Source organism: Taurulus bubalis (genome assembly GCF_910589615.1).
Source record: "Taurulus bubalis genome assembly, chromosome: 5".
In the NCBI taxonomy this organism is placed as follows: Eukaryota; Metazoa; Chordata; class Actinopteri; order Perciformes; family Cottidae; genus Taurulus; species Taurulus bubalis.
In genome coordinates, this window is record NC_136593.1 from 16,786,836 (window position 1) to 16,814,114 (window position 27,279).

Here is a 27,279-nt window from a genome sequence, read left to right on the forward strand (position 1 = left end):
TGTCCTGCGCAGTACAGTTGTGCTGCTTTTCTCTGGTCTTTTGTGAAACGTTGCCTATGGCGAGTTATCCTCTCATAATGATAATGTGCTCACACTTGTGTTTCCATCTTGTAATCATGCGGAACGGGCCGGAGTGCAAGTTTGAACATGTCGACTGGTTTGTTTGCATGCATAACTGTATGATAATAAGCATGGGCAACCACTCTTTGGTATGCATGTTAGGTAGTGCTTTGGTGTGACAAGAGGTAAACTGATGGAGAGCATGTTACAAACGAACAAATCAGTGATCTCCGACAGCAGATGGGTCCTCTACTCTGCTACCAACTCTCTGAAGAGTCGGTACGTCTAAGTGGTTTTGCCATGCAGTACTTTTCAGAATGGTGGTTTCAATCACCTACCCCACATCTTGTATATGTCTGTAGTCAGATGAAAAGTGGACTAGAGGATGGAGAGGACGATCGTATTTTTTGAATAAATGCAAACAAATTCAAATCCAGGATGATTTCCTGGTTGAAGTTGAGTTTTCTCCGGTAAAGGTCTGGGACGTAATTTGGAAGTCAAGAGTTACAATAGGTGTAGTAATAAGCATGGTTGTTTGTATTTCAGGTATTTAGAAAGCTGCCAGAGATGGAAAGTGGTCCATTCAATCGACGGACCTGGGCGGCACAGTCCCTGCGTGTCACTGCGAAGGAGCTGTCACTCAGCGGCCGAGGGAAGAACAATGCCATTGCTGAACGCTTCTCCAAGTGAGTAACACCTGGTTTTCAGTCTCTTTTTTTTTCTTCAGTTTTCGTGTTTGGTCTTGCTGTTGCTGTTCGTGACAATCTCGGTTCCCCCAGTGTTCCAACAGATATTACTGTATGTTGACAAAATATATATAAATATATGAGTTCTATATTTCGGGCTGCATTAGGTTAGTTCAGACTGTTGTTGAGTCTGCTGAGCTCTCAATAAACCACTAACACTTTAATCACTTTTGGACACTTGGACACTTTAACTGCACTCACCTGGTGCAATATAAATACATTGAAGTACTTTTATATACTCTTATTCCATCTGTATATTTAATTTAAAATTGCTACTGTACTCTTACTGTTTTTAATATTGTGTTGTTGTTTTTTTACTATTATTTTCACTACCGTTTATTGTTATTATTTATATTACTTGATTGTTTTTACTATATGTCTCTATTGTGTGCAAGGCTGCTGTAATCCTGCAATTCCCCCACTGCGGGACTAATAAAACATTATCTTATCTTATCTTGGGCATTTAATTTTTGCAGCCAGAAAACAAGGGTTTGCCCCTTTGACTAAGCTAATGCATTAAACATTACCTCTCAATATGTTTATGAATACACAGAGAATATGTCTAAAACTATATCTAAACAAGCTGTGATCTAAATACAATCTAAAATCTAAAAATTCTTGAATGTCTGGCAAGGTTCTTGCCACAATTCTTTTTTTGAAGGTTTTGTTTTGAGTCACCAGAGGTCAGTGTTGTGTCTGTCTCCCTCAGGTACCAGAGAGCTGCGGAGGTGTCCAGTACCGAGAAGAAGAAAAAAGGAGTAAGTATAACTGTAAAGAATGATGGAGACATCTCTTGGAATTTGTGAACTAGTACTGTCAATACTAGTTGCATGTTCCTGGATTTGATATACGAATGACAAAGTTTCTCACATGAAAATCTAATTGATGCATCTTGTTTACAGCATTTTGATAAGCCTCTCCTAGCAAACTACATGATTATATGAAGTGTGTGTGTGCTGCATGTCTTGCTTCATTGGCTCAGTAGCTGGTGAAGCTAAACTAATTATTGCACACACTCACCATGCCAACACAAATGTCTTGTCTTGACTGACCTCTCATAGGCCACTTGTTGAGATGGGCAGGCTATCAAACCCATAATCCTACTTCAGTGTAATCCCCTTGAAATGCTCTTTGTAGATCCAACTGTAGGTGAGCTGCTTTGTCAGTGTGAAAGACGCATAAACAAAGCAGGACTGAGATTAAATGAGTAACTGATCAGCTCATAGCATGAGGAAATCTAAGGTAGTATTGCTGTGAATGTATGCTGTATGAAATGTGGCCATTGTTGGGGTGAGCCAGCTGCTTTAAAAGCTTGTAAGCTCCTGTGTTCTTTGTTTAATGATCTGGCTGGTAATGACAATGACCGAAGAGACTTTGTTTGTGTTTTCTACTCCAGTAGAAACTTGGTATGATCTATATCTACTCTCTGTACTGTCCTGTGTAACTAGATGGAGCATTTCAAGAATACAATTTAAAAGATGCTCTGGAGGCATATTTTTCTCTACACAAGTGCAGGTTGTTAGGTTCATTCTTTACAGACATTTTTGTTTGATTGATTCATAGTTTGTGATATTCTATTTGGAACCAATAGTATTTGTGGATATGTGAGCTGATGTCACTGGCACAGGGGTACGGGAGTAACCAGTTCAAATATTCAAGGATAACACAAGTTGGAATGAGCAGCGCAAAAGACCATCTGTCTGTTTGTGTGTGTGTGTGTGTGTGTGTGTGTTTTGTGTGTGTGTGTGTGTGTGTGTGTGTGTGTGTGTGTGTGTGTGTGTGTGTGTGTGTGTGTGTGTGTGAGGGGGAGTTGGTAGTTGGGGGAAGGGGGGACTTTTCCAACGTGTCAATGAAACTATTAGTTCTTTTTGATAAATTACGTAGAAACAGCATTATACTTGGCTGCTTATCCTTGCTATTATTGATTATTATTACGTTTTTGGACATCACTTATATGAATAATTAATAACTTTGCTCAGTCTTGCTCAGTCAGAACACAATAGGCCAACTATCGCCAGTGCTCTGTCTTTGCAGGATCTTGTTAGTTTGGCTGTCCTCAGTAAGAAACATGTTGGAAAAATCAAATAAGTTATTTTGATCAGTGAATTGTAGAGGAGCAATCACACTTTTAGAGCGTGTTTTATCTCCTTTTTATTCTTATATGTTGTCTTTAACACTCCCATCAATCAAGTCAGATTAATCTCCAGTTTGAACAGGATGCATTTGCATACATTATAAATTGTGTTAAACAAAGAGATTCCAAATTGTAGTCTGTATAGGTAAACTAACATATTTTGTGAATACTTTTAAAGCTGAGAAGTATATGGCCCCCCAAGAGAAATTCCAAACATTCTGCTTGTAATAGTGTATTGTGTCTCTTCTGACCCTGCCCTGATCTGTACTTTTGTGTTTTTTACAACCTCCCTGTATCTGAGCTCGGAGCAGTGGCCAAATTCTGTATAAAACTCTGTAACGGCTCAATTCAGCTTTCACATGATGATTTTTTTAAATAGCTCTTGTTCTTTTATTGTCCTGGTATTTTGTTTCTCCATCTTAGTGTGTGTGTATAGCACATTTTTTGTCATTGTTTTGCGTTTTCTTAAACTTTTGATTGTCTGCATGAATCAGTGATTTTGAAGTTATCTTTGAGTGGAAAAGCTGACAGCGAACAAAGAGTTAACTTTTCCCTGAATGTATCATTTCCTGCTCTGGTTTCCTGGTTATTCTGACTCTCTGTCATACTCTGTCCTGGTGTTAAAGGGCGAGTAGCTCATACGAGCAGACTTTGTCTCGCTGCAAACATCTGGGAGATCTCTGTCTTTCAGCAACCTGACTTGTAAAAGAAGGACCAACCAAAGGACTCTCACTTTTCTTGCTGTCAAGTTTTGGTTTACACCTCATTTGGGTTCTCCAACGCATTCACAGAAGTTTCTCTTTTTGCTTACAAAAGGGGAACAATCTTGTTACTGTCCAGTTCTCTCCGCTCACCCTGGACTTGCCTCACAAAGACAGTAATTGTGCGTTAGTTTTTTGTGCACTTTGGGGGTTTTGTCCCTTTTTTGTTTAGTACTTTATTCTCATGTTCTTATTTCTTTCTTTTGTATCTGTTGTCTGTGTTTGTGCATGTTCAAATAACATACTTGTAGATGCACCGGATTTTGTTTAATGTACTCATACTCTATGTAGTTAAGTCTTCGGGACTAATTGAGTATTTTTGTTTCTTCCTCATTTCACATTGTCTTTAAATTGAGTCTTTTTGAAGAATTGTGTTTTTTAGAATTGATTAGTATTTTAATGTTTCCCACTGACCTGGCCTCAGCATGGAAGCACGTCCACATCCTCTTTCTTCAACGTGTCATTTCTCTTTTATACTTAAGGAAGTTCCCAGAGGTCACATGGCCGTAGTGTGCCTCCTGTGGTTCTGTTTGCTGCTCGCCATGTTTATTGTCCTGAATGGCTGAGTGGTGAACACAGCCCTCCTCAGTGTTTTTTGGGAAAAGTGAAGTTGTCATGTGGAAAAGAATGTAGCTGAAAAAAGTCTGCCTACATGCTCAGCTCAGCCATCTCCATCTTAAGCCAATCATTGCCTTCAGCAAAACATCAACCTCCTGAACCAACTTTAAACAGCTGTTCACCTAATCTGTCAGATTCGGGCATTTACTTTATTCCATCTTGCTGAATAGGGCTTTGAGCTGTGCTGTGCTGTGTTGGTTGCCAAATGAAAACACTTTTATAATTCAGCCTGTAAACAGAATGGAAAAAAGAAGAACTGAATGTATACTGTTGCTTTTTATTTGGCACTATTTGTGAAATCCTTTTCACTTTTTAATTTTGTATCTCTTCTTGTCTTGCTCACAGTCTTCTGAGAGTGCATCACCCTCACTGCGGTTGGGCAACCTCAGTGCTCTGAAGAAGCGCTGGGAGCAGGCACAGGGGAAACCTTCTTCTGTCCCACCCCCGAGCCAGTCCAGCACTCGCTGCAGGCCTCCTGCTCTGGCGAGGCTCCCTTCGATCGCTGAGCCCTCTCCTCCATTAAAGAGCCCCGGCCTGCCGACCGATCAGGGAAGTCAGCTCACAGCCAGTCGTGTCCTGCAGCCAGCAGCAGCTCCAGAAGCATCTGACGGTGAAGAGCAGAGTGGGATGGACCGCAATGAGCTGACACACCATGGAAGACCTGAAAAGCTTGATGAGAAAGTTCCAACCAGCCCCTGTGCCTCTTATGAAAAACCCAGAGTGCCACTGACCAACCTGAAGATGAAGTTTGAGAGGGGAGAGGATTCCATGGGCAAGGTAGCTACAGACAGATTAGATCATGTTTTGCTTTTGCAGCCTCTTCTCTTGATACATTTGAGACACAGTGTTATGAACGCGTCAACGTTATGTTGCGTAACCTGAAGCTGCTTTAATGGCTAACTTTGAAGGAACTCGTAACCACATTGATCCTAATTTACAAGGCTTGGTATGCATTAATTATCTCGCCCTACAGCAAATTTAAAGTAACTGATACTAAACTAAACAGAACGTTATTTTTTATTGTGAATCTGGGACTATGTAATCAGTTAACGCATGTTAAAGAGAGATAAGAAGTCACCCGTTAGTTAAAGCCAAGCTCCTTTCCTTGACCCTTTTCAGTGCTGAACACAGTTATGTGTTAGTTCTCTCTGTTCTCTGTATTTTCTGAAGTAGTTTTGTTCCACCTGGATGTAGGCCTGTGTCTCCCTTCCACTCTCTCTTGGTGTCTCTCTCCCTCCCAACCCCAAACAACAGGCTCTCCACTCTTTACCTTCCATAACAGAGGAATGCAGGAACATTCCTGACCCAGGGCTGTTTCTTACTTCAGAGGATCAGCTCTGAGGGGCAACTGGCTTCATCTCACTTTTCTTTAGCCACAGAGTGTATTCTGGATATCTAACAGTCCTGTGCTTCAGTTTTTTTTTTGATTTCCCAGTTTTTATGTCACATGTGCAGCAGTCGTCACACCACTTCATAAATTAATATTAATATTGAAGCAAAAAGGAACACATCCCTTTTTGTTGCAGGTTTAAAAATGTGTTTCACAATATGACTCACGCCACTACGTTACTACGAGGAAAGAAGAAGTGTAAAAGTTACTGGTGAACATTTACAGGGTAGACTCGTAGTGTTGCGACACTTAACAAGTGATCACAAGTCCTGCAAGTTAATGCACCCTTGCGCTCGTCTCACTGAGGTTTTGAGTGTTGTGTAATGCAGCAAGTGTTTGCATTTAGGTGGCTGAGGAAGATGGTGGCACAACTGGACTCCACAGTTCCAGTGAAGCAGCCTGAAGCAATGGGTTATTTGAATTGGTCCAAACTGTCTGGTTAACATATTAGTGTTGCACGTGGGCACACACGCACAGAGCTTGTTCTTTTAGTAAGTGCAATGGAATAGTCTTGCTTCTTTGGACTGCAGGTAAAATGCAGTTAGAGTAATGGTTTGTTTGGATGAAAGATAGGGAGGCAGTAACACTTTGTTGGAATTGATGATGTTGCAGATAAACAATCGATAAATCCAATAAACTACAGCTAGGGTAGGAAACAGTGTTGGTGTACTTGGTGCATACAAGTTTGGAAACTGAACCTCTGATTCCACTGATCGTTTGATTCTTACAGGGTGGCAGGACAACACTACGCAGTAGTTCATCAGAGGACATGGACCAACATGGTGGTAAAGACAAATACACACAGCGCTTTGAATAATTAAAGTTCCTAACCTTTACTCTCAAAACTACTGTGTTACAATCAATTGTGTCTCTGGGAACACAATAGTATGTGCCACAACTGGATCATGAATAGCACTTTTAAACTGAAGAGCCATAACTTGCTGTTTTGGGGAAATGCAGCCATTTGAAAGCTTTACATGTGATTATCTCTTCTGCTTCAGGTCTGTCTGTACATGACAGAGTACTTGAGTCCACATCCATGAAGGAGAAGATGGCCAAATACCAGGCTGCTGTTTCTAAGCAAGGCACCTCTCGCTCTGTGAGTACATGTTTTTGATGTGTGTGATAAATTACCGGTTAACAGTACGTTTTTAATAAAAAATATGCTTCAGGTGTTTTTAAAGGCCAATAGTTAGAACTAATTGCAAGTTTAGTCAATTACAGTTTAAAACAAAGGGCCAGTTGTCTTTTCAAACCACTATTGAACATCTTTGATTTTATGAAACAATTTATTGTATTGTATTGTGGCCTATATTAAGAAATGTGTATTTTCTAAATTAGTGGGAATTAAGAAATTTACCAATTTAATCCGTTAGTCTTGTAAAAAAGTAAATAAATAGATAAGTGAAGACAATGTGTTAACAAGCTAAAAGTTAGGTATACTTATGGTAGTATGAAGGCAACATTGTGTATTAGTGATTTACATGTCTTCCTCCGCAGATCTGCCCACTAATATTACTGTTTGTGGATTGTTTGCCCTTTTCTTTCATTTCTTCCCCTACCTAAATCTGAGAAATGGAAAATGCACAATCGTTAATTATGTAACAGCCAGTTTACACAAGTGTTTGTTTCCCTCTGTTCTTTCACTTTGCGTTTCCTCCAGGGTCTGGCCCCAGAGGTGCCTGCTCCTAAAACATCTGCACCAGTAAATCAGAACCAACATCCTGCACCTGAGTGCAATGGTGAGTCTTAGTGGATTCTCCGAGGACATGTTCCCATGTTAATGTTCCGGTTACAGTATTACGTGTAATATAAATTGTGAAATAGAGCATTGACTACAGTGAATACACCCAAATAACTTTGGCATCTAAAAGGAAGTAAAGTCTGGGTTGATTGACCTTGATTGATAGCTTGTTTGTCTTCTGAGGTACACGGTGACTGAAGTGTTTTTGTCTGTTTCAGGGGAGAGCGGCGAGCAACCCAAAGCATCAAGGGTGAGTCTGTCATCAAACTAACAAGCAGGAGACATGAATGAATCATTAAGAGATAATTCAATTCAACCCTTGTTTATTATGGATATATGTTACTATTGTTGTGTGTGTAGAAGTTCAGCCCACCGGTGAAGGAGACGTGCATCGCTTGTCTGCAGACGGTGTACCCGCTGGAGAGACTGATGGCTCTTCAGCATGTCTACCACAAAAGTTGCTTTCGCTGTGCTCACTGCAGCACAAAGCTCAGGTTAGCTCACTGTTCCATTATTGCCTGAATTTTCCTCATGGCTTTTAATTTGTTTGTGAAATGCCACTTCGGTGGCTGTCTGTTCAAGAACCACAAAAAGACATTTTCTGAATAATATCTTTGCTGCTCTCTATTTCAAGCCTTGGTAGCTATGCCTCTCTGCATGGCAGCGTCTACTGCAAGCCCCATTTCAACCAGCTGTTTAAAGCTAAAGGCAACTACGATGAGGGCTTTGGCCATCGGCCTCACAAGGAGCTTTGGGAGCCTCGTGAAGATGGAGACCAAGGTGAGGAAGAGGTGAACCCAAAGGAACAAGAGGAACCAGCAGTGGTGACGCGTCCAGCTGAGAGTAGCGCGAACAAACAGGAGACCCCAACTGTTGAAACACAGGTTAAGGTAACAGACCTGACTGCCTTACTGGAGACACGTGTGCAGACACATGTCAGGTCTGGTGAGAAGCTTGAGTCTACCGAGAAGCTGGCTGAGAAACGCAGGCTGAAGGTCGCCTGGCCTCCCCCAGCTGGTGAAGGCCACTCTGAGACAGATGCACTTAGTCCAGTCACAGAGGGAATTTCTTCAGGCCGACCCTGGAGATCCAAGTGGCCCCCAGGGGACGAGGTGCCATCATCCTTCCAGAGCTCAGAACGAGCTGAACTGAAGAGCCTGAGGAGGAGCTCTTCTCTAAAGGAGCGCATACGGCCTTTTACAATCGCAGCTAAACCCATCCCCGCAGCCAGTATGGGACCCAGGGAACCCCGTCGCCCTCTCAAATCCCTGCTGGAATGGAGAACATCATTCGAGGAAAAACAATCATCTGGAGAACCACCCAAAGAGAATAAACCGGAGCCTCGGCTGGGGAAACAGCAGGAGAAAAAAGAGAAGACGATGCCTCAAATTCAGAGCCAAGACGCAGCAAATGAAAGCAAGGCCATCTCAGAGGAGGACGCGGAGACGGAGCAACAGGAAGAAAGGAAGAAACAAGTACAGAGAGGAAAGGCAGCAGCAGAGATGATGGCGGTAGAAGAAGGAGCTCTTAGAAGCATCTCCCCGGAAATCTCACCGTCCCCTTCTCCACCGTTACAGCCAAAACAGAACCGTGCCTCCCAGGATGTGGGCTTCTGGGAGGAGGACAAGGAAGGAAGTGATGCAGAGGAGCTGAGTGCAGAGGATATGATCAAGAGGAACCGCTACTATGACGAGGAGGAGGACTCTGACTCATAGGAACAACGTGCCCATGTCCATCCACCATATACCACTTTCTCAGTTTATAGGTAGATCACAAATGTAGCTTTGCCAGATTTTATTGTGTTATAGGAGAGGTTTAAAAGGTGTGTAATATGTGTGTATGTGCATTTATATTGCAATACTGCCTTTAATTGTTAAAGTACAAATACTTGATTTTTTTTTTTAATGTAATTATACTGCACAATAGCTAATACAGCTTTTATATTACTCCTGATTATACTGGAAGGTGGGCATCTATTAAATTGAATCATCTCTTGATAAGTATATCCACCTTCAGTGGCGTATTATTGTCCAAAAACCATAATACTTTATTCAGCACTTTAAGTGCTTATTAATGACCGGCAGAACCCTTCTAAATCCAGCAAAACAGTCATGTCTATTTCTGCTCTTCTAGTGCAGAAAATACTGAAATATCTTATCTTATCTTGGCCTCAATTTAAATTGTAAATTGAAGAAAAAGTAAAACGGAACCCGAATGACAATGCTCAGGATTAGCGTTTGGCAAACTGCACTTACTATTTACTGGTAATGTTTAAACACTATAGAGTAGACACTAAGTAGTCTCCTGCTTCGACTGTCATTGAGCCATGAACTTCTCCCAGCACCCGGACATGTACAGACGGGTCAGTAAACCTGAATACCACTATCCTGCAGGGGGCTCTCTGGTTTGGTGGAGAATGTGCCTGGTACTGGTCAAAATGTGCTTCTAATGATCACCATAACTACAATAAAAGGAGAAAATATGATAATCAAGGTTTCTACTGATCGCTATCCTTTCAGTCTAATAGCAAATAAGTCATCTCTTTGGACCTTCTGGATGTGTGTTTAACATTTACAAATGTAATCCACTTTATATGTAAAACTCTTTGTATTTTAAAATGTTCCGTGGAATATATGTTTGCCCTGCCGAATATATTTTTTAATAATTTGTATGACATCGGGCATTACAGTCTGCGCTATTGTTGAAACATAATTAAAATGTATGAATGAGGAAATCCAGACTTTGCAGTCCATTTGGACTTTCACCTGAGTTCACAAGTTAACCCAATACTCTAAACACACAGCTTCCTGATTAGTGCACTTTTTCATAAGAGTTTCAGATTTCTTCACTAATATTTTCTTTCTTGATCTTTTTGCTACAAGTCTCATTCATTCATCCCATCCATTTGGAAAAAGCTCACTCTTAACTGAATTATGGATATGTTTCATATTATATTGTTATAGCTATTATTTAGAAAAATTGGTTCAATAGATCTGAAAGATTTTCCGATATTCAGAAGGAATTGTGAGTGTTTGCCCTGTTAATATTACTCGTGCAGTGCTCGTTCAAAGCATGCCTGTTCAGAACAGGCTGAATTCTTAGCCTGTGGTGTTGCTGCTTGCAGCTTTCTCAATAACCACTCATATACAAACAACACACATGACTCTTCCCTTTCTTGGGTTCTCAGCCACACCTGCTGTGTCACAGTTGTGTCACACGCCCAAGTTGCAGTTACTCACATTCAGAAACACCAGTGAAATATTTTTTGATTAAGGGAAAAAACAAACTTCCGTCTGAAAACGCTTCAGTGTCTGAGGTTTCTGGCTCCTCCGTGTCTTATATCACCATGTCTGAGGTCGGCGGTATAAATGATTAAGGACAAGTAATACACTTCAGCAATATGTTATTGGATATGAATTATTGTGTTTCCTACTTTTTTGTTGTTGTGGGGAATTAAATATAAAAGTAGCAGGTTTTATGACCCATTGTAAATGAACGGTAACATTCCGGTACATAAAGAATTACCGTGAAACCCAGTTATTCTACTATCACATAATGGAATCTAATATATGGTAAGATACGGTTAAACTAAATTACTGGCGTCTCTGCTGCCAGTATTTTATTGTGAAATTGTTTAGGATGTAGCATTAATTGGTTTGTAAAAGATTGTGACAGGAAATAAAAGTGAGATACATTTTTAATACAATTATTATTATTTGATCTATATATTATTTGGTCACCTTACTCAAGTAAACCTCCGTTAGTTCTTCGTTAGCGGTACTGCTAACGTTAACTAGCTCTCCTCCTGTTAAATTAAACACAGATCTGTTGCTCACAATGTAACATTATCAGAGTTCGGCGACTAGAAAAACATAAATAGCGATGTCCAGATTGCATATTTTTCACTTGTGAAAATGTATTTAAATAACTAAACTAAGAGTGAGATAAAAAGATGTTATTGAATTATTAGTATTATATTTTTTTAAATATGTGCTAAGCTTTAATTTAAGATTTAAGAGTTTACACATTACAAACATTGTGAAATAATGTAACTACCCAACATATAGAAGCTATTTAATTTGTATTGTACTTTTTACAAATGTGAAGCTCACTGAATCAGCAGAACTTTAGAGCAGTGGTTCTCAACTGGTCTGGCTCCGGGACCCACCATCACCCCTGAATGACAATCGAGGAACATTCTCAACTTCTCAAATTTATTTAATGACAAGATGGTGCAGTTTGAACCTGAGATAGTACAGAATATGTATGCCAACACAAAAACAAGTTTAATGATAAACCAAAACGACCAGCTGATGGCGATGCTAGAGAGGGAACTATTCCCTTTTACACCCAATTAGCTGCATTTTAATTAAAAACCCCAACGTGTATCTTCAGGACACCCATTTTTAAACAGACTCAACAGCTTTCATGCACAAACAAAAAAGTCCAACAATTAAGAAGTAGTTTCAAAAAGACTCAAATGACCTAACTTTAACTGAGAATACACACTCACTGAATCTATGACAAACACTTTACTATGGAAAAAGTCACTGTCTTGAGGAGCAGCTTTTCCAATTCAAAATGATTCATATATACAAAAGTAACTTTTCTTGTGATTACGTCATCAGTAGTAAATACTAAAAAACATTGTGCTTTACAGAAAATTAAGCAGCACTCAATTATCCTTACGACCCCCGAGTTGTTTTCTGTCATGCAGGCAGCGCCATCAGTTGTGAATGTTATATTCAGTAGGCTGTTTAATTTAATTATCCTAAAAACCCAGTCTCCCCCATATCAGGATGGTTTGACCCAACCTGCCACACGCTGCTGAAAACATGGAGGGACAAGTGCAAAACAAGTTGAAACCAGAGCCGGCAAAATAACGACACTGCGCTGCATAAAAACGTCCCATCATAAAACCAGGCAAAGGCCCGAGACCCACCAGTTGAGAATCACTGCTTTTAGACAGACAGCGAGTGCGATTACTGGCAGCCACACGTGTCAGGAGGAGAGCGGCGAGTCAGCGTCACCTCCGTGACTACTGCCCCCTAGTGGTGGCACCTGTCTGACTACTGGTTGCAATTATCTGATGAGGCGCTTCTCTGACAGCCAGGGGCGTTTCTAGGATTGAACGAAAGGGCGGGCTTAGCCCGCAGGGAACCAAACACATTTTTGGGGCCCATTTGGGGCCGTGGACAGTTCATAGATTGGTTCAATCAGAAAGAGTGTGATTTTGCTCTGTAGTTTTGCTTACATTCATTCAGTACATGATAACACAAAAGACATAATTGCAGGGTCATAGTCAACACAAATATGAACTTTTCTCAAATAAAGATAGAGAAATACTTTTCCTGCTTGTAAAGGAAAGACGGATAAACTAGCTTTCATATCCGCGTCACTCCCAAATCCAATGGTTGGAGAATGGACCTGACGATGTCAACTTTTGAGTTGTTTACTCGTTTTATTTTGAGCAGAAGTGAATAAGATTTTGATCAACATTTACATCTATTTTGTTGTCCGTGTAGTTTTTTACAAACCAGTGATATTTTATGCTCATTTGGACAATATCACTGAGATAAAGATGAACTAGTTCAGTGTCAAATATACCATTCAATAGAAGAAGAAAAAACATTAAAAAAAACATTTATAAAAAAATAAAAAAAACACATTTAAAGTACATCTTGATTATCGAATGATAAATATTGTATGATGGTACTCCTTGGTGCAGTTTACTGTAAGCTAAACTCCTTGGTGTAGTTTACTTTGAGATAAACTCCTCGGTGTAGTTTACTTTGAAATAAACTCCTCGGTGTAGTTTACTTTGAGATAAACTCCTTGGTGTAGTTTACTTTGAGATAAACTCCTTGGTGTAGTTTACTGTGAGCTAAACTCACGACGCCCCTGTCTGTCAGGCATGCACATGTAAAGATCGGGCCACAGTCAGGCTTTACGCACACCTTAAATACATATTTGTTTTAGAAAAAATGGTATGCAGTTGGGTGCGACCTACTAATGTATTATGGCTGTAAATGTCAGAAAGATTTCTTTGTTGTGGAGTTTCCTTTAGGTGGGAAGATCAGTTCAATGTCATTTGTTCTTGACTAATGCGGTGTAGTTATTCCATCTCATATGGATTTTTGTATGCTTTTTATAGTTTTTACATCTGTGTAACCTACTGCCCTGAAATAGGTGTCCAGTAGCCTATTTCAGTCTGATCAGAACAATTACAAATAAATCCCAGAATAATGCCTTTTAAAATATTGTATACGTATTTGCTTCTATTGCTACTGTAGAGGTGCAGGGTCACATACTGGGCTCGTTAGCACCGCCTGGTGGCAAAGTGTATAAAATCATTACTGCAGCAAAAATAAACGATCTAGAATCTAGAGCATAATATCTATTCTAACACTTCATGCTTGTCTTAATTTCAATGTTACATTTCAAATAACGCATTATCTTTTGTTGGTTTAGGTCACGCTTAGGCACTTTGGCTTAAAAAAAAGAAAATGCAATACAAAGCTTTACTTGCTTCCCAATAACATTTTCCCGAAAGTAGTTCTACCACATCCCTGTCATATGCTGCGGAGACTTCTGAACGTTTCAGTATAATTTTGCTTCAGTGTTTAACACTTAAAAACACATTAGAGAAAATCTGAAAAATATATAATTTTGCAGGTTTTCCACCATTCCCAGCTTCTGATCTCAGCTCATCTGTGTGGAGGCTGGTTTGAGAGTCTCAAATATAATTTAAACATTAATCATTGTTGGTATACATCATGCACGAGTCATACAGGAGGTGAATTGCGTGCTTACTTTAAGAGTAGGAAGTTGCACTCGCAGGTGCTCTGTGGTGCGAGGCACATTGTTCGTATTTGCTTACCCGTTACTATGTTATGATTTCTAACCAATCAGACATTTTGGAAAAATAAAATATGGACATACCTTTCATAGCATATAGAATATAGATACTCATATTAAAGATATACTATGAAAGATTCGGGCCACAGATGAGCAAAATGATACCTAAAGTCCCTTTCTCCCCTCTTCATGCGTGCAGATTACTGCATTTCATCATTTCTGCTTTAACTACTTGTCTACAGCTAGAGAAATAACAAATGCAGGATGTGATGTTGCTCACAGTAGTTTTTTGTTGGGATGTGAAATATAATGTTTCAACAGTAGATTGGAAACAGAACTTTGTGTATACAAGTTTAATATTTTGAAAAAGCTTTACTACAGAATTTAAATACAATATTCTGAAAAATTGGCAAAGAAAAAAAACAAACCAAGGCTCTACCGTGAGAGTGTCTACATTACAACATGGAAACGGTCCAAACAACAAGTAACACCTGTTACTACCTTGCTCCAGGATTTAGCTGTAGTCTGTTTAAAATTCACATTTCAGGTTAACATGGCCGCTGCCGTTGTGATTCGCGGTAGCTCTACTGCGCTTCATGAGATAAACTGTTAACCACGGGTGAACAGAGAGGAACCGACTGGACCGGTTGGGCTGCCAAAGCGTCCTGTATGTTCACTCCTCAGCTGAACTTCACTGCGGCGTCATCTTGGCTGCTTCAGCTTTTATAAGTGAGATGAGTTCCAGGTTAATGAGAAACACAAAGCGAAGACCTGCAATCTGAAAAGACAGATACAGTGTGTTAGAGCCACGCCTCACTCAAATATATTTAATGATTGACAGCCTCCACACACCTCCACCACTGAGTTGTTGTTGAGTTTCCACTTGTTTCCCGACAAGACCGGTCGGCCATCTATGTAAATGGGTCGCCTGCCCTCATTGGCAATGAAGAAGTCTCCGTTATTCTTCAGTTTAATAATTCCTGTAGACATCAATATGATTTAATGAAAGATAGCACTTTGTTTAAAAAAATACATCACGATGATTGACTGATAATTGGTAGTTTGGTTACTTTTAGCAGCAACAGAGGGGCCACATTTCTGCCAGTTGAAACAATTACTAAGTTTCAACATGCTCTCCCGAAGATTTCTTCCCTTTTTCTCCCTGTTTTTTTTTTTAGCACTTTCTCCTGATCTGATGCGAGGGTCCTGGAACCGAGGATGTCATATGTGTACTGATTGTTAAGCCCTCCGAGGCCATTTGTAATTTTGGGCAATACAAAATAAACTAATTTGTAAAGAAATCAAGAAAAGAAATACACTGGAATAAAATCAATTGTTGATTCAAAACTATTAAAATTACTTGACCTTTTGAACTCTGAGACATAAAGGCTTTGCTGGGTAAATGCCGAATGCATGTAACATGAAACAAAGCACAATCAATGTATATTCCAACCAGAAGCTGTGAATAATTAACCAAGTTCCTGGAGAGTACTACACCTACAGCAGGGCCCAAATCTAATCTAGACCGTGGTTCCACTAGTTGAAAACGCAAATAAGGTTCAGTGGAGATGAGCTTTGTTTGATGTATCCGTAGCATTATCCACACAATAAGAAGTAATATGAAGTTACAACCTGACAGCATACGAGTTTATTCACCTTGTTTTCTTGATATTTTCCAGGCAGGTCCCTCTAGCGACAGATCTACATCTATCGGTTTGTCCTTGGTTGCCCTGCCCAACGTGATCTTTGTGAACACAAATAGAAAAGATAATTAGCATCATAGTAAAAAACATAGTCACAGTGAAAATTCCTCTAATTGTTTCATTTTCACAGACATAATACCTCCACATTGCTCGTCTGTAACAAATGTTTCTGAAAGATTTCTTACCTCTCGCGATCTCATGAGGTAGCGTACCATTCTTCCTCGTAACGCTGCCAGTGTCTGGTTGTCAAAATCAGGCATGCTCATCCCTAGTGACGCACATAAACAATTTAGTTGCACTAAACTGGAATCCTCAACAAACACCCCCCACTAAAAACATAAAAGCCGTCTGCTTGTGCTTGGTGAATGAAAGTTTACAAACCCGTAATACTGTCCACAAGGACCTGCCAACGGGGCAACTCCTGCTCCAATTGTCTGATCTCTTTTTTTTGGTGGCGATCGGAAATCATCAGCTCTGAATGTACGAAGGTAAATCAGATGTAAGGACTTTATGTAAAAAAAAACACATACGATTATTAAAGATAGAATTTATACAGTGCAAGATGAATTGTATTCAACTTGTGTCTTTATAATCCAATTTCTTACCATGTTCTAACACCTCATCTCTACTCTCCCTGTAAAAAACAAACCGAACAATGAATTAGTCATTCAAATTACTTGCTATAGGATGAAATACTTTATCAGCAACAAAAACATAACATTAATACTGCCTTACTTTAACTTTACATCATCAACCATCTGCTCAGCATCAGAGAAGTTGAGGACTTGGTCACCTTTCGGGAGAGGCTGGACTGCAACACACAATCAAAGCCAACAAGGCCATTACAAACAGAACTGAAACTCACCCATTTATTTAGGAAAACAGCCCTAGGGGGTTCGGACTCACAATTTCATGCATAATTCAATGTGCTTGTGAGTACAAAAAGGGACTTTTTTGCAATTTGCCCAAGTAAAACTAAATAATGTACTCAATGCTTTGTATAAATGTGTGGGCACCTCAACGTACCGCTCTGATCATCCAGTAGGTAGTACTGCTTCAGCAACTGCCAGTGTACCAGCAGGCTCTTGGGGGTGCGAGATGGGTGAAAGACACCGGGGTGTTTGCTCAAAAGCTCCTGGAACCCATCCAGCTTGGGCTGACTAGTCTGTTAAATGACAAATGTTATACAAAATAGCTTGTGAATGCAGTGGTCAAATGTGCACATTTAAACACCGTTATATGCAATGAGCTTTTCAAAATACAATTAATTCTTAACCATTAGACTGGTAACGTAAAGCTGATTAACTTGCTTGATATTGTAAGTTTATTTTACTACAACAGTGAAATGCTCCTAAAGTACAAGTTTCACTTACTGAACCAATCTTAGCTAGCAGTCCCTCCTCAGCCTGACTAAAGAGAGCTTTGCTTTGGATTGCTGCAATGGCCTCTGGGTGAAGCTGACGCATGGCCTGCCATGCCAGCCTAAAGAGAGAGACAACAGGGAGAATTTCATTTTTCTATCTAATATAGAAACTTCGGAGGGGGAGGGAGTAAAGCTGCTACCGGGTAAATCTCTACTCACTTCGAGATGACAGGATCGTAGAGGAGAGCGTACCATCTCTCTTTAATTTCCCGCAACGTGAAACGACAGCTGAACTTGACGCCCAAATGAACAGAGGTCAGGTCTGTGGTCTAGAGACAAATACAGACACATTAGATCACAAACTAACAAACTAGTCACATTAATTAGTAAACAGCATCAATCCTTCCAGACAATGACTTTAACGTTTATATTACTCACCTGCAACACTGCATTTATAAGTAGAAGGTCATCAGTGGGTTTCCATCTTCCCAAGTCTTTAGTAATATGTAGAGGCTGCTTGCTTTTCTTTACTCTTTTAGTGATGGGTGCAGGGTTGACTACCATTGTGAGAGGCAGTGTGAGAGCCATTCCTGATTTTGTCACCTGACAAGAGGCACAAAAAATATCCATCAAACATCTTTAACTTAATCTTCTTTGCCATGAGGTCCTTCAAGAATGTGTGGGCTCTAGGATCTTCTATACCTTTTTTTTCTCGCTAGATGAAGGTTCACTCCCTGAACAGCGTACAGGCTCTATAACAGGAGGGCCTTTGACTCTACTGGATGACTTCACGAGACTGCTCTCCACCAATTCATCGTCAAACTTCTTCCTCTTTATTGATCTAAGGACATAATTGTATAAAAAAAGTAAAAACAATCACCCTTTAAACATCCGCACGACAGAACAACAACGAATGGAGCAGCATTAAACAACAAATCAATGCTTTTCAATCCAAAACAAATTGATTATATTAATATATAGCTGGAATAATTAAATATACAACAGTATAAGTCTAACCTGGATGAACTTCTGCGTTTGGGAACACTAATGCCAAACGCTTGTGTTGCTGTCCTTTTTACATCTTTTACCCCAAGTGACTCTTCGTCCTCCGACCGACTCTGAGCACCAGCACCTGCCATCGCTGCACCAACCACTGGGTCCCCAGCTTGCATCTGTTGAGTCACAACATGAAACACATCAGGAAATCATGCACACATTTCTCAGGACAGAGTAGCAGGATTCAAGACAAGGTGGGACTAGACATCCTTTCAATGGCTCACGTTATACACCTTTCACTTGGCTCCACAGATTTGCAGTGTCCATGCAGCAGAAGCTTTAGTTTAATTCTGATTACATACAGTTATTACAATCTAACAATAGTTTGTTCTCTTTGGAAAGTGCAGCTGGCTGTAAATATTGAATTGATTGTGAGGTGAGCAATTCATCTGTGAAATACAGGAAGAAATCATCTCAATTTGACACGCAGTTTTGTATTGGGCTCTAATGGGGACCTGGTAAATAAATGTGGAACGCATGCATTTATCCGTTTGTAACAATCAAGTTATTCCTAGGCAGTAAACATCTTAACAACATTGAATGAAAGCATGATAATCTTTACGTTGGCTCAATTGGATATATAACGTCAAAGTTATACCCAGACAGACAGATTTACTCCTAAAATGAAACCAATGTATCTACAATGTTACTTCCGCACTCTGAGTGAGACCTATCATCAAGTATCTGTGTTTTTGTTGATAGAGTGAGAATGGACTCGCTAACCAACTCAGCTAACGTTAGCTAAGCCTTTGTTTACATGTACTGTTAGCCGTGCTACCTCTGCTTCTGCCTTCAATGTGGAAGATCTCGTTTAAAATTAAAACCCGCGACGGGCACGATAGCTTGCCCAGACCACGCAGCACCACAGTCTGTTGGGTTAACTAAACCAGTTTGATACGAATAACGGTCATTTATATTGGCTAGCTAGCGTTAGCTTAGCTAACACAACGTCCTTGCGACAGCTAGCGTGAATGAATTAACGAGTTCACACAACTGGCGTTAGCTACGCTGTTTTGTGACTCACCTTTCCTCGTTATTGTCCTTTGTTGGAGTATCTACCCAGTTAACTGACGTCTGTATAGTCTGTGTATGCCTTTTATAAGCACCTCTGTAGCTAGCTACATGGCTAACTGGCTACATGAATTTGACGTATGCTTGTTAGCATTAACTGCTCTGCTCGTCTGTTTTCTTCCTGCTGTTTATCGCGTTTGGCAGCTTTACTTGTATTAGCGCCCTCATCTGGACTGGAGGGGTATTGATCAGCTTTAATGTTCGACGGCATGGACATAATACATTATGTACAATATTGATAAAACACATTCATGCGTAATTTTCAATATTCATACAATATATATCCATGTGCATCAGTAATGTGTATATATTGTTTACAGAATATTTTTGTAATTTAAATATGGCCACTTAAACTGTGCTTTCTTATTTTTACTTCTTGTTTTCAGGGCAGCATGGTGCACAGCATGGTGCACTTAGACCAATTTTGCTCTGGTAATATGCGAAAGTACTCGGATGCATTCGAATGTAAATCAACTTGTATTTACAGCCGAGTACAATGTAGTGGAATTTAGTCTCTGCAGGTAACCCATATTAGTAGGAGAAGTAGGCAGTGTATACAGGGCCTTGGGGAGCAGTGTGAGGCAGTGCCTTGCCCAAGGGCCAACCGGCAGTGCATGGGAGGCGAACTGGCACCTCTCTAGCTATCAATCTGTACACCATACTTTGTCAGTTGGCTAGTTGGTGTCTGTGATGCCCCTGCAGGTTTATGCAGTAATCAGCATTTCTCTCAACTCTAGTGGTGTTACTCCAACCGCTCATCTCTCCATACTCAAATCAAGTTAAGTCTTTAGCTTCACAGTCTTCTAACACACACACACACACACACACACACACACACACACACACACACACACACACACACACACACACAAATTCACACGAACACATTCATTTAAATGTTAAATGTTTTGGAGGTGGATCTTTAGTTTTAGGTTGAACATCATAGTTCAGCACTCCAACAGCAGTGGAGTGATTTGGTCCAGAGCTCACACTACACACTCCACATGGTCATGTCACATAAGAACTTTGATACCCTGTGTTGTATTTCTTAGAAATGACCGCCTACGTGCTTGGTTTCACTGGCATCAAACTAAGAACACTCATCTGATCGGTGGGACCTAATCTGTTGCAGCTGATGGTGTTAGAGCTTGAAGCAAATGCTGAATCATGACAGAGGGGATTATCTTTTGTTAAATAGACAAGTGGGCATTACATTAACACAAAAGAAACAGGTGATATTATTGATGTAAACTGGATTCTCATTGGTTTGGCCAAATAAAATCAACAAATAAGCAACAGTCAAACTTGAAACCATTTAATGACATCTAAAGTAACAGTTTTAACATGTTCAATTAAAAATAAATACAGAGTTCAGATACTGAAACTTATAACATTTACCAAGTGGTGGTACATCACTTATAGTAATTTTTAAAAAAGAAAGAAAGATACAGTTGCATTGTGCTGCACTGTTGAATTGTGGCACATATTTACATTTGACAAACAATACAGACAAAGCCAGGGTGCAGAGTGGCCTACGTTTGAGATTTTAAACAGTGGCATTCCTACACAGGAATAATAAACAGCTGCCGTTTTTACAAAAAAGGAATCTGTCACTAAAAATTCACCATAAGCACCTTATAAAATACAATTTGATCAATATGTTGCACGTCCTGTCTACGCAAAACTCTCACAGAAGCTCAGTAACAGCTGAAGAAACGTTTCATGTACCAATCTGGGACTCTCCTAACACTCAAATCATGGACAGCACACTGTGTATATCAGACTCATATACAGAAACACTAATAAAATGAAATATGTACACGTCCAGGACACACAGGAAATGCTGAATATAGTTAAGAGTGTAGAAGATTACAGGTCATAATCCAATTTAGGAAGGGGTTACTTGAAAATAAAAAATCTTCTTCAAATACAAACTTGTTGCAAATTCTATGACATACAACACAGTCTGACACTTTCATCATGAAGTCCGAAGCTTGACTATTGCAACGTACTGAAGGAGATCACTGGCTTGCTCTTGGCCTCAGTGCAGAAAGTTCTTCACGGTGATTTTAGTTGAACAAACTCACAGTATTACATTTGGAGTTCCACCGCTCCCAGAGTAAAGCCTCAGTTATGAGCTGTTACTGTTCATCTCTTATTCATTTGTCCGTCTCCACACGTCAGCCTCCACACACAAGGTCAGGGGTCCGGAGGGCTTTGGCCTCTGTTGTTTCGAAGGTCGAAGGTCCCCCCTAAGGCTCTCGGCCCATGCGATAACTCGTCTGCTCTCTACTCTGCTCTACTGCGAAGAGACTCACGTTCTCGTTCATGTAATAGATTATTAGCACAGGAGAGTCGGTCATCGTTCAATAAACTGGAGGTTAATGACATTTTCAGGAACCAGAAGCGTCCGTGTCATGGGCTTCACAGAAATCCCTTCTGGGTCCGGCTTCACATCGAACTCTATGAGAATCTGGAGTGAACAGAGAAAACAGATTTATTTAAAGGTGACTGAATTAAAAAAAACGAAAACAAGTGCTCATCATGTGCTAAGTGTGGGGTTAGTGACTCTTAACTGAAATCTCTGGGTTAAGTAATTAAATGAATTAACTAGGAACTGGATTAACACGATGGCTTAAATCCCCTTTAAATGTCATTATTCCAAGAAGAAATGCAGAAAGAGGATTTGTTGAAAATAAGTTTACGACAAACTGCATTTAATTGTAAACAATCTAGAGCACTTGTTAAATCATTTAAATAATCTGTGTACATGCAGCATGCAACATAATGTGTTAGTGTCTTGAGACAACTGTGTTTTACATGTTAAATAAAACATGTTTTAATGACTGACGAGAGGTTAAAGCTGTTTTGATTTTCAACATATAATCGAAAATTTATATATACTGCTGAATATATGCACTTTTCATTACAGTATCACAAACTATCCTATCACAAACTACCCATCTATGTCAAAGTATTTTTAAGTCCAGCCAACGCACCCTGGAAAGAGCGAGGTAGAGTTCCAGCTCAGCGATACGGCGACCTATGCAGCTGCGTTTTCCGACCCCAAATGGTACAGAGGCGTACGGGTGGTGAGCCTGGTCCTTGTTCAACCATCGACGGGGCTGGAATTCATCTGGGTTTGGAAACACTGCTGGATCCCGCGATGTTGCAAAGTGGCAAAGGGTAATCAGAGTCTGGATGGAAAGATTCTACAGTCAGATATGTGTAACATTCACATTCAGCCCAGTACTACTTGCAGTGCGACCACATGGCATGAGGACAGATTTGAATCCATCGCAGACGACAAATGATTTCAAAGTGCACAAAGACTCTCAACACACTCACATTTTTAGGAATGAGGTAGCCTCCAACCTGGATGTCTCCCTCCGTAATGACTCTTGCATTGGCAGGAATAACGGGGTACAACCTGGAAAACAAAAGTTAAATAATGTGAGCAACATAAAACTTGCACATTGAAAACTACATGTATTCAGGAAGCTAATCAGAATCGTTTGACTTATACCTCAGCACTTCTTTGACTGTGGCCTTCAGGAGAGGCATGCGGGCCACATCTTTTGCCTCCGGTATGCTTCGACCCTCCAGCACGCTCAACACCTCATCCCGGAGCGATGCCTGCACCTCGGGGTGACGGGACAGCTCGTACAACGACCAGGACATGGTGCTGGAGATCTGAGAGGACAGGTAAGGTGCACGAGAGGTTGATGAATCTGGTAGAACTGACATCACATTCCAGTGAAGAAGGGCACAGAGCGATGTTTCTTACTGTGTCGACTCCTGCAAGAAGCAGCTCTGTGACGTTGCTGTAGACCGTCTTCAGGGGCAGACCGGTCCGCGATAGGAAGTAGGTGAGGTAACGGCCCTCCACCTCCTCTCCACGGGCAACCTTCTCTGCTTCGGCCGTCAGACGCTGGTCAATGTGACCTTTCGCTAGAAGCACAGAGATTAGAGGTCATTATGACAGTGAGATTGCGGTATGTAATGCAGATGGTGAGACACAACAGTAAGACCTGAGCTTTCTCACGTGGTCTTTAGTAAGGTGATATCAAGTTATGCTCCTTAATAAGTACCAAAAAAACGACATTAATCAAGATCTGTTTTCTTAATTTGGGGAAAAACACCTTGACAATTAGGTTTATTAAGCACAGTTTAATCACGGATGTTCAAGACAGATGATGTTGTAGTGCGTGAGGGTTAAGGACTTTAATCCCAATCCAGTTAGCACCAAAGTGATTATCTAAACACGTTCGATTCAGATTCTGGATGAGTATTTTCGTTATTGTAAGAGTGTGTGGGACAATAACCCAGTGCTGAGTGGAAACCAGCAAGAGCCAATAAGAAAGGAGAAGGGGCTGAGGGAAAATGACCATACAGTGTGGAAAGACATACAGTAAATTTGTTTTGGTTTCATGTGAAGTGTTAGCTTCCACAGGGTCTGCAGATTGTCACCTGCTCATACATCTTTTTTTTTTTACGTATTTGATTTTCTGTTACTGTTCATTCTTATACAATTTATTTTCATTATATCTTTTTAAATATATCTTTTTTTGTAAAATAGTGTCATACATACATACAATCATCACTATTAGAGTTAATATTTCCTAGTGGGCATACATTTTGCTCCTATTCCTCACACTGACACTGAACGTGAATGATGAGAAATGACCTACCAAAGTCAAACATGTAGTCCCAGCACTGACAGAAGATGTTCCAGGGTTTTGGAAACAGCTGGTGCAACCACTTTGGCATGGCCATGGTGAGAAGCGTCATCACAAACATGGTGTTGATCGACTGGATGAAACGCTCCGTCTCTTCTGGGACAACTTCATCCAGGCAACCAATTCTGGATTCAAACAGCACTGAGGAAATGCCTGTCGAAGAACAAAAGAAGCTAAATGAGGAGGTGAGACAGAAATGCACTGTAACCTCAGGCTGCAAAAGGAGATGAAACCACATCTTAAGCTTTTCTGAAAGTAACCTTTTATTTTTCAACAACAGTGTTGGCCCAGCCTCCACTCAACACTGCATGGAGAATGGCCCTGGTTAGCAAATATTCTACACTAACAATCATTTTGACGATGACAGAGTAAATGTGCATGGACTGAAACGGTGTTTAGTCTGGGAAAATCTGGCAGAGGAAAAATTACTGAATGAATGAATGTAGCTCCCTCATAATAAATTAATAACTGTTGAGGAGCCTTGAGGCTGAGAATGAGGAATGAGCCTATGTAGTAGAGTAAATTAACTCAATCGTGACAAACTGTAAAATATGACATACAGTCATGAATTAGTGACGATATATATAACATAGTAAAATTTGGGTTATAAGCCGCTACTTTTTTCCTCAACTTTGACCCGTGCGTTAAATATCGGTGCGGCTAATTTGTGGATTTTTCCTATTCTAAATTTAGCAGCAGCTAAAGGATCTGAATACTTGCTTTCATCACTGGAAAGGTGAGCTAAAGGTCACCTGTTGTTGATCCATGATGTAAATGTTGAAACTACACGCTTTGACGGGCATCTACTTTTAAACAAATGTCAGTCTTATCACAAAATACTGCTTCTTTCATGTATCTGGCCCGAATTATCAATGTTTACACGGTGTAGTGATGCATGATGTTGCCACGCCTCAGAACAAATAAAAACCTTACCCTCAAGGCCAAAGCGATAGAACTCGCTGGCGATGTCAGAGACGAGGCCCTGAGAGCGTCTGCGGAAGCGAAGTTTGGCAATGAGGTCACTGACCACGGCGTTCAGGGTTTTATCGTAAGCTTCGACTGCTTTTGGTCGCAGCATATGCTTCCCCAGGAGACTCCTCACCGACTGCCACTCCTCCCCCTCACTAGAAACACACAGTGGAAATGAACAAAGGCTCATGTTTGTGTTGCATGTGTGCACACACAATTCAGCTGCACTAAATCAGGGGTTCAATAGTGTTTAACGGCTGAATTAAAATGGGTTTGTCCACATTATTTCATTCAGAATCGGTGAATAAAACATAGATTTGTAAAAAAGTAGGAGGGTCAATAATTGAAAGTCTTGTAAGTTATGTTTTACTTGTCACCACATTAGAGGGAGTTCCCTTGACCACTGTGGCTTAATATCAATAACATGAGAACAGCTGTCTATATGTTTTACTATGAAAGTTTAAATTTAGCTTGAATATATCTTGTGATTTAAGGGTTTCCAACAAGAGGGAGGAGGAAGTGATACTCACGATGTCAGGAGTCCATAGTGGTGTCCTCTAAGCTCCCTGTAGTCCTTCCAGGAGGAAAGGTCAGAGCGCATGGGGGTCTGGCCCTCCTGCCTCAGCACCTGCTCAATGAGTGCCGGCTCCGCCACATGAACTGTCAGGATGGGGCCGAAGCTGGCCTTCCACATGGGCCCATACCGCTGCACTCCTTCCAGCTGGGACACGACAGAGGAGATGGACCTTGTTAAAACCCTGCTGGCTACAAGGCTTTGGATGCACTTGTTACCTTGTTTGAAGTTTGAAGATGCATGCAGGCTTTTCTAATCCAATAATGATTCGATAATTTTCTCTGAACTTACATAACTTGATAGGGACCGTTTGAGCAGTCAAATCTTCTTCTCTACTTGGCAGACATGCTGATAACTGATGGCTAAATTAACTTAAAACATTTGAACAGACCATATAACGTCTCAACAGGGATCTCTTTAGATTTAGATTAAAGCCTCCCTGCACTCAACAGCATGTTTTACTTTACTTTGAGTGAGAGCAGAATTGTCTATATGCAGAGTTGATGCTCAAAGGCTGATTTCACATTCAAGGTGCACGCAGGAGGGTTTATCTGTGCTCAACTCAAATCTTAAGTATTTTTCCAAGACATGCACTTATTCAGCATTAAAAAAAAAACATGTTGCACCCACTATGCTGCAGCCTATACTGCATGTATTCATACTAAAATGCAAGTACTGTAACTATGCATGTGTCTTTAACTCAATCCCTATTGCACCGTACCTGGAGCTCGTGCAGCCGTGACAGCCCCCGTCTAGCGAACAAGTCCCAGGCGAAGCTGGCGACCGACGGCCCGGGCATGTCGTCCAGGGTCCTCAGAGCCTGCGGCTTGGCTAACGCGCCCTCGGCCCACCTCTCCATCCACTTCACCAGGGGGAAGGCGCTCCGGCCGGATACTCTGAGAGCTTGTTGCAGCATCCTTGTCGCAGTGATCATGAAGCGGTGGCCGGACGCGGGTTTCTTGGATGTCGGTGCTCATTTTGTTCCCCCCGGCTGGAGGCAGTATTTATAACGCGCGACGTGCTCCTCGAACCCGCGGAGATAAAGCTGCATATTATTATTATTTTAAACCTGGGCCAATCATGGGTGTTAATGCGGCGCATGCCCCGCCCCCGCCTGGATGAGACTCTGAAGGCATGAGCTGAGAGAAAGGTGTGTCCAATCAGAGGGCTGAGCTCGGACCATCCCAGAGACGGCACACGTGGAGTAAATAATACATGACTTCTCTGTAAAATCGCGGTCGAGGCTTATCTGCACCTTCCTGCAGCACTTTGCTCTCTGATAGTCCAGCTGACAGACATGTTTCAAGGGATCACGCACAACATTAGGTCTTGTGTGCTTAGTAGAGCACCTGACCCTCACCTCAAGGACAGCGTTATTAGGCTATAGATCCCATTGATTTGGGCTGGCCAAATCCCTAAACTGAAACAGATGAATCATCAAAATGCCCTCACAAAAACTTTGGGACAGTATTTCAAGCTTAACCTGAAGAAAT

General features: G+C 40.8%; 3 protein-coding genes across 3 annotated transcripts; 1 reads left to right on the forward strand and 2 right to left on the reverse strand.

Moving 5' to 3' along the window:
• The first annotated feature begins 617 nt into the window (after positions 1-617).
• On the forward strand, positions 618-10,265 carry LOC306736617 (LIM domain and actin-binding protein 1-like). The gene is made up of 9 exons (XM_079218269.1): positions 618-746; positions 1,516-1,564; positions 4,665-5,096; positions 6,440-6,494; positions 6,711-6,808; positions 7,373-7,451; positions 7,672-7,703; positions 7,814-7,947; positions 8,088-10,265. The coding sequence occupies exons 1-9, from the start codon at positions 628-630 to the stop codon at positions 9,166-9,168; spliced, it is 2,079 nt and encodes a 692-aa protein (XP_079074395.1). The 5' UTR covers positions 618-627; the 3' UTR covers positions 9,169-10,265.
• A 4,393-nt stretch (positions 10,266-14,658) lies between these two features.
• On the reverse strand, positions 14,659-18,549 carry mcrs1 (microspherule protein 1; the record flags this gene model as incomplete). The annotated part of the gene is made up of 13 exons (XM_079217655.1): positions 14,659-15,089; positions 15,164-15,291; positions 15,968-16,055; positions 16,200-16,282; positions 16,396-16,488; positions 16,620-16,648; positions 16,750-16,825; positions 17,041-17,179; positions 17,388-17,496; positions 17,597-17,706; positions 17,816-17,980; positions 18,080-18,218; positions 18,395-18,549. The coding sequence occupies 13 exons, from the start codon at positions 18,547-18,549 to the stop codon at positions 15,003-15,005; spliced, it is 1,401 nt and encodes a 466-aa protein (XP_079073781.1). The 3' UTR covers positions 14,659-15,002.
• Positions 18,550-21,863: 3,314 nt separating this feature from the next.
• On the reverse strand, positions 21,864-26,720 carry cyp27b1 (cytochrome P450, family 27, subfamily B, polypeptide 1; the record flags this gene model as incomplete). Its single annotated transcript, XM_079218554.1, has 9 exons — positions 21,864-21,977; positions 22,504-22,701; positions 22,853-22,934; positions 23,031-23,197; positions 23,292-23,455; positions 24,196-24,396; positions 25,177-25,367; positions 25,743-25,933; positions 26,508-26,720. 9 exons carry the CDS (start codon positions 26,718-26,720, stop codon positions 21,864-21,866), a joined length of 1,521 nt encoding a protein of 506 aa, XP_079074680.1.
• Between the last annotated feature and the right edge of the window lie 559 nt (positions 26,721-27,279).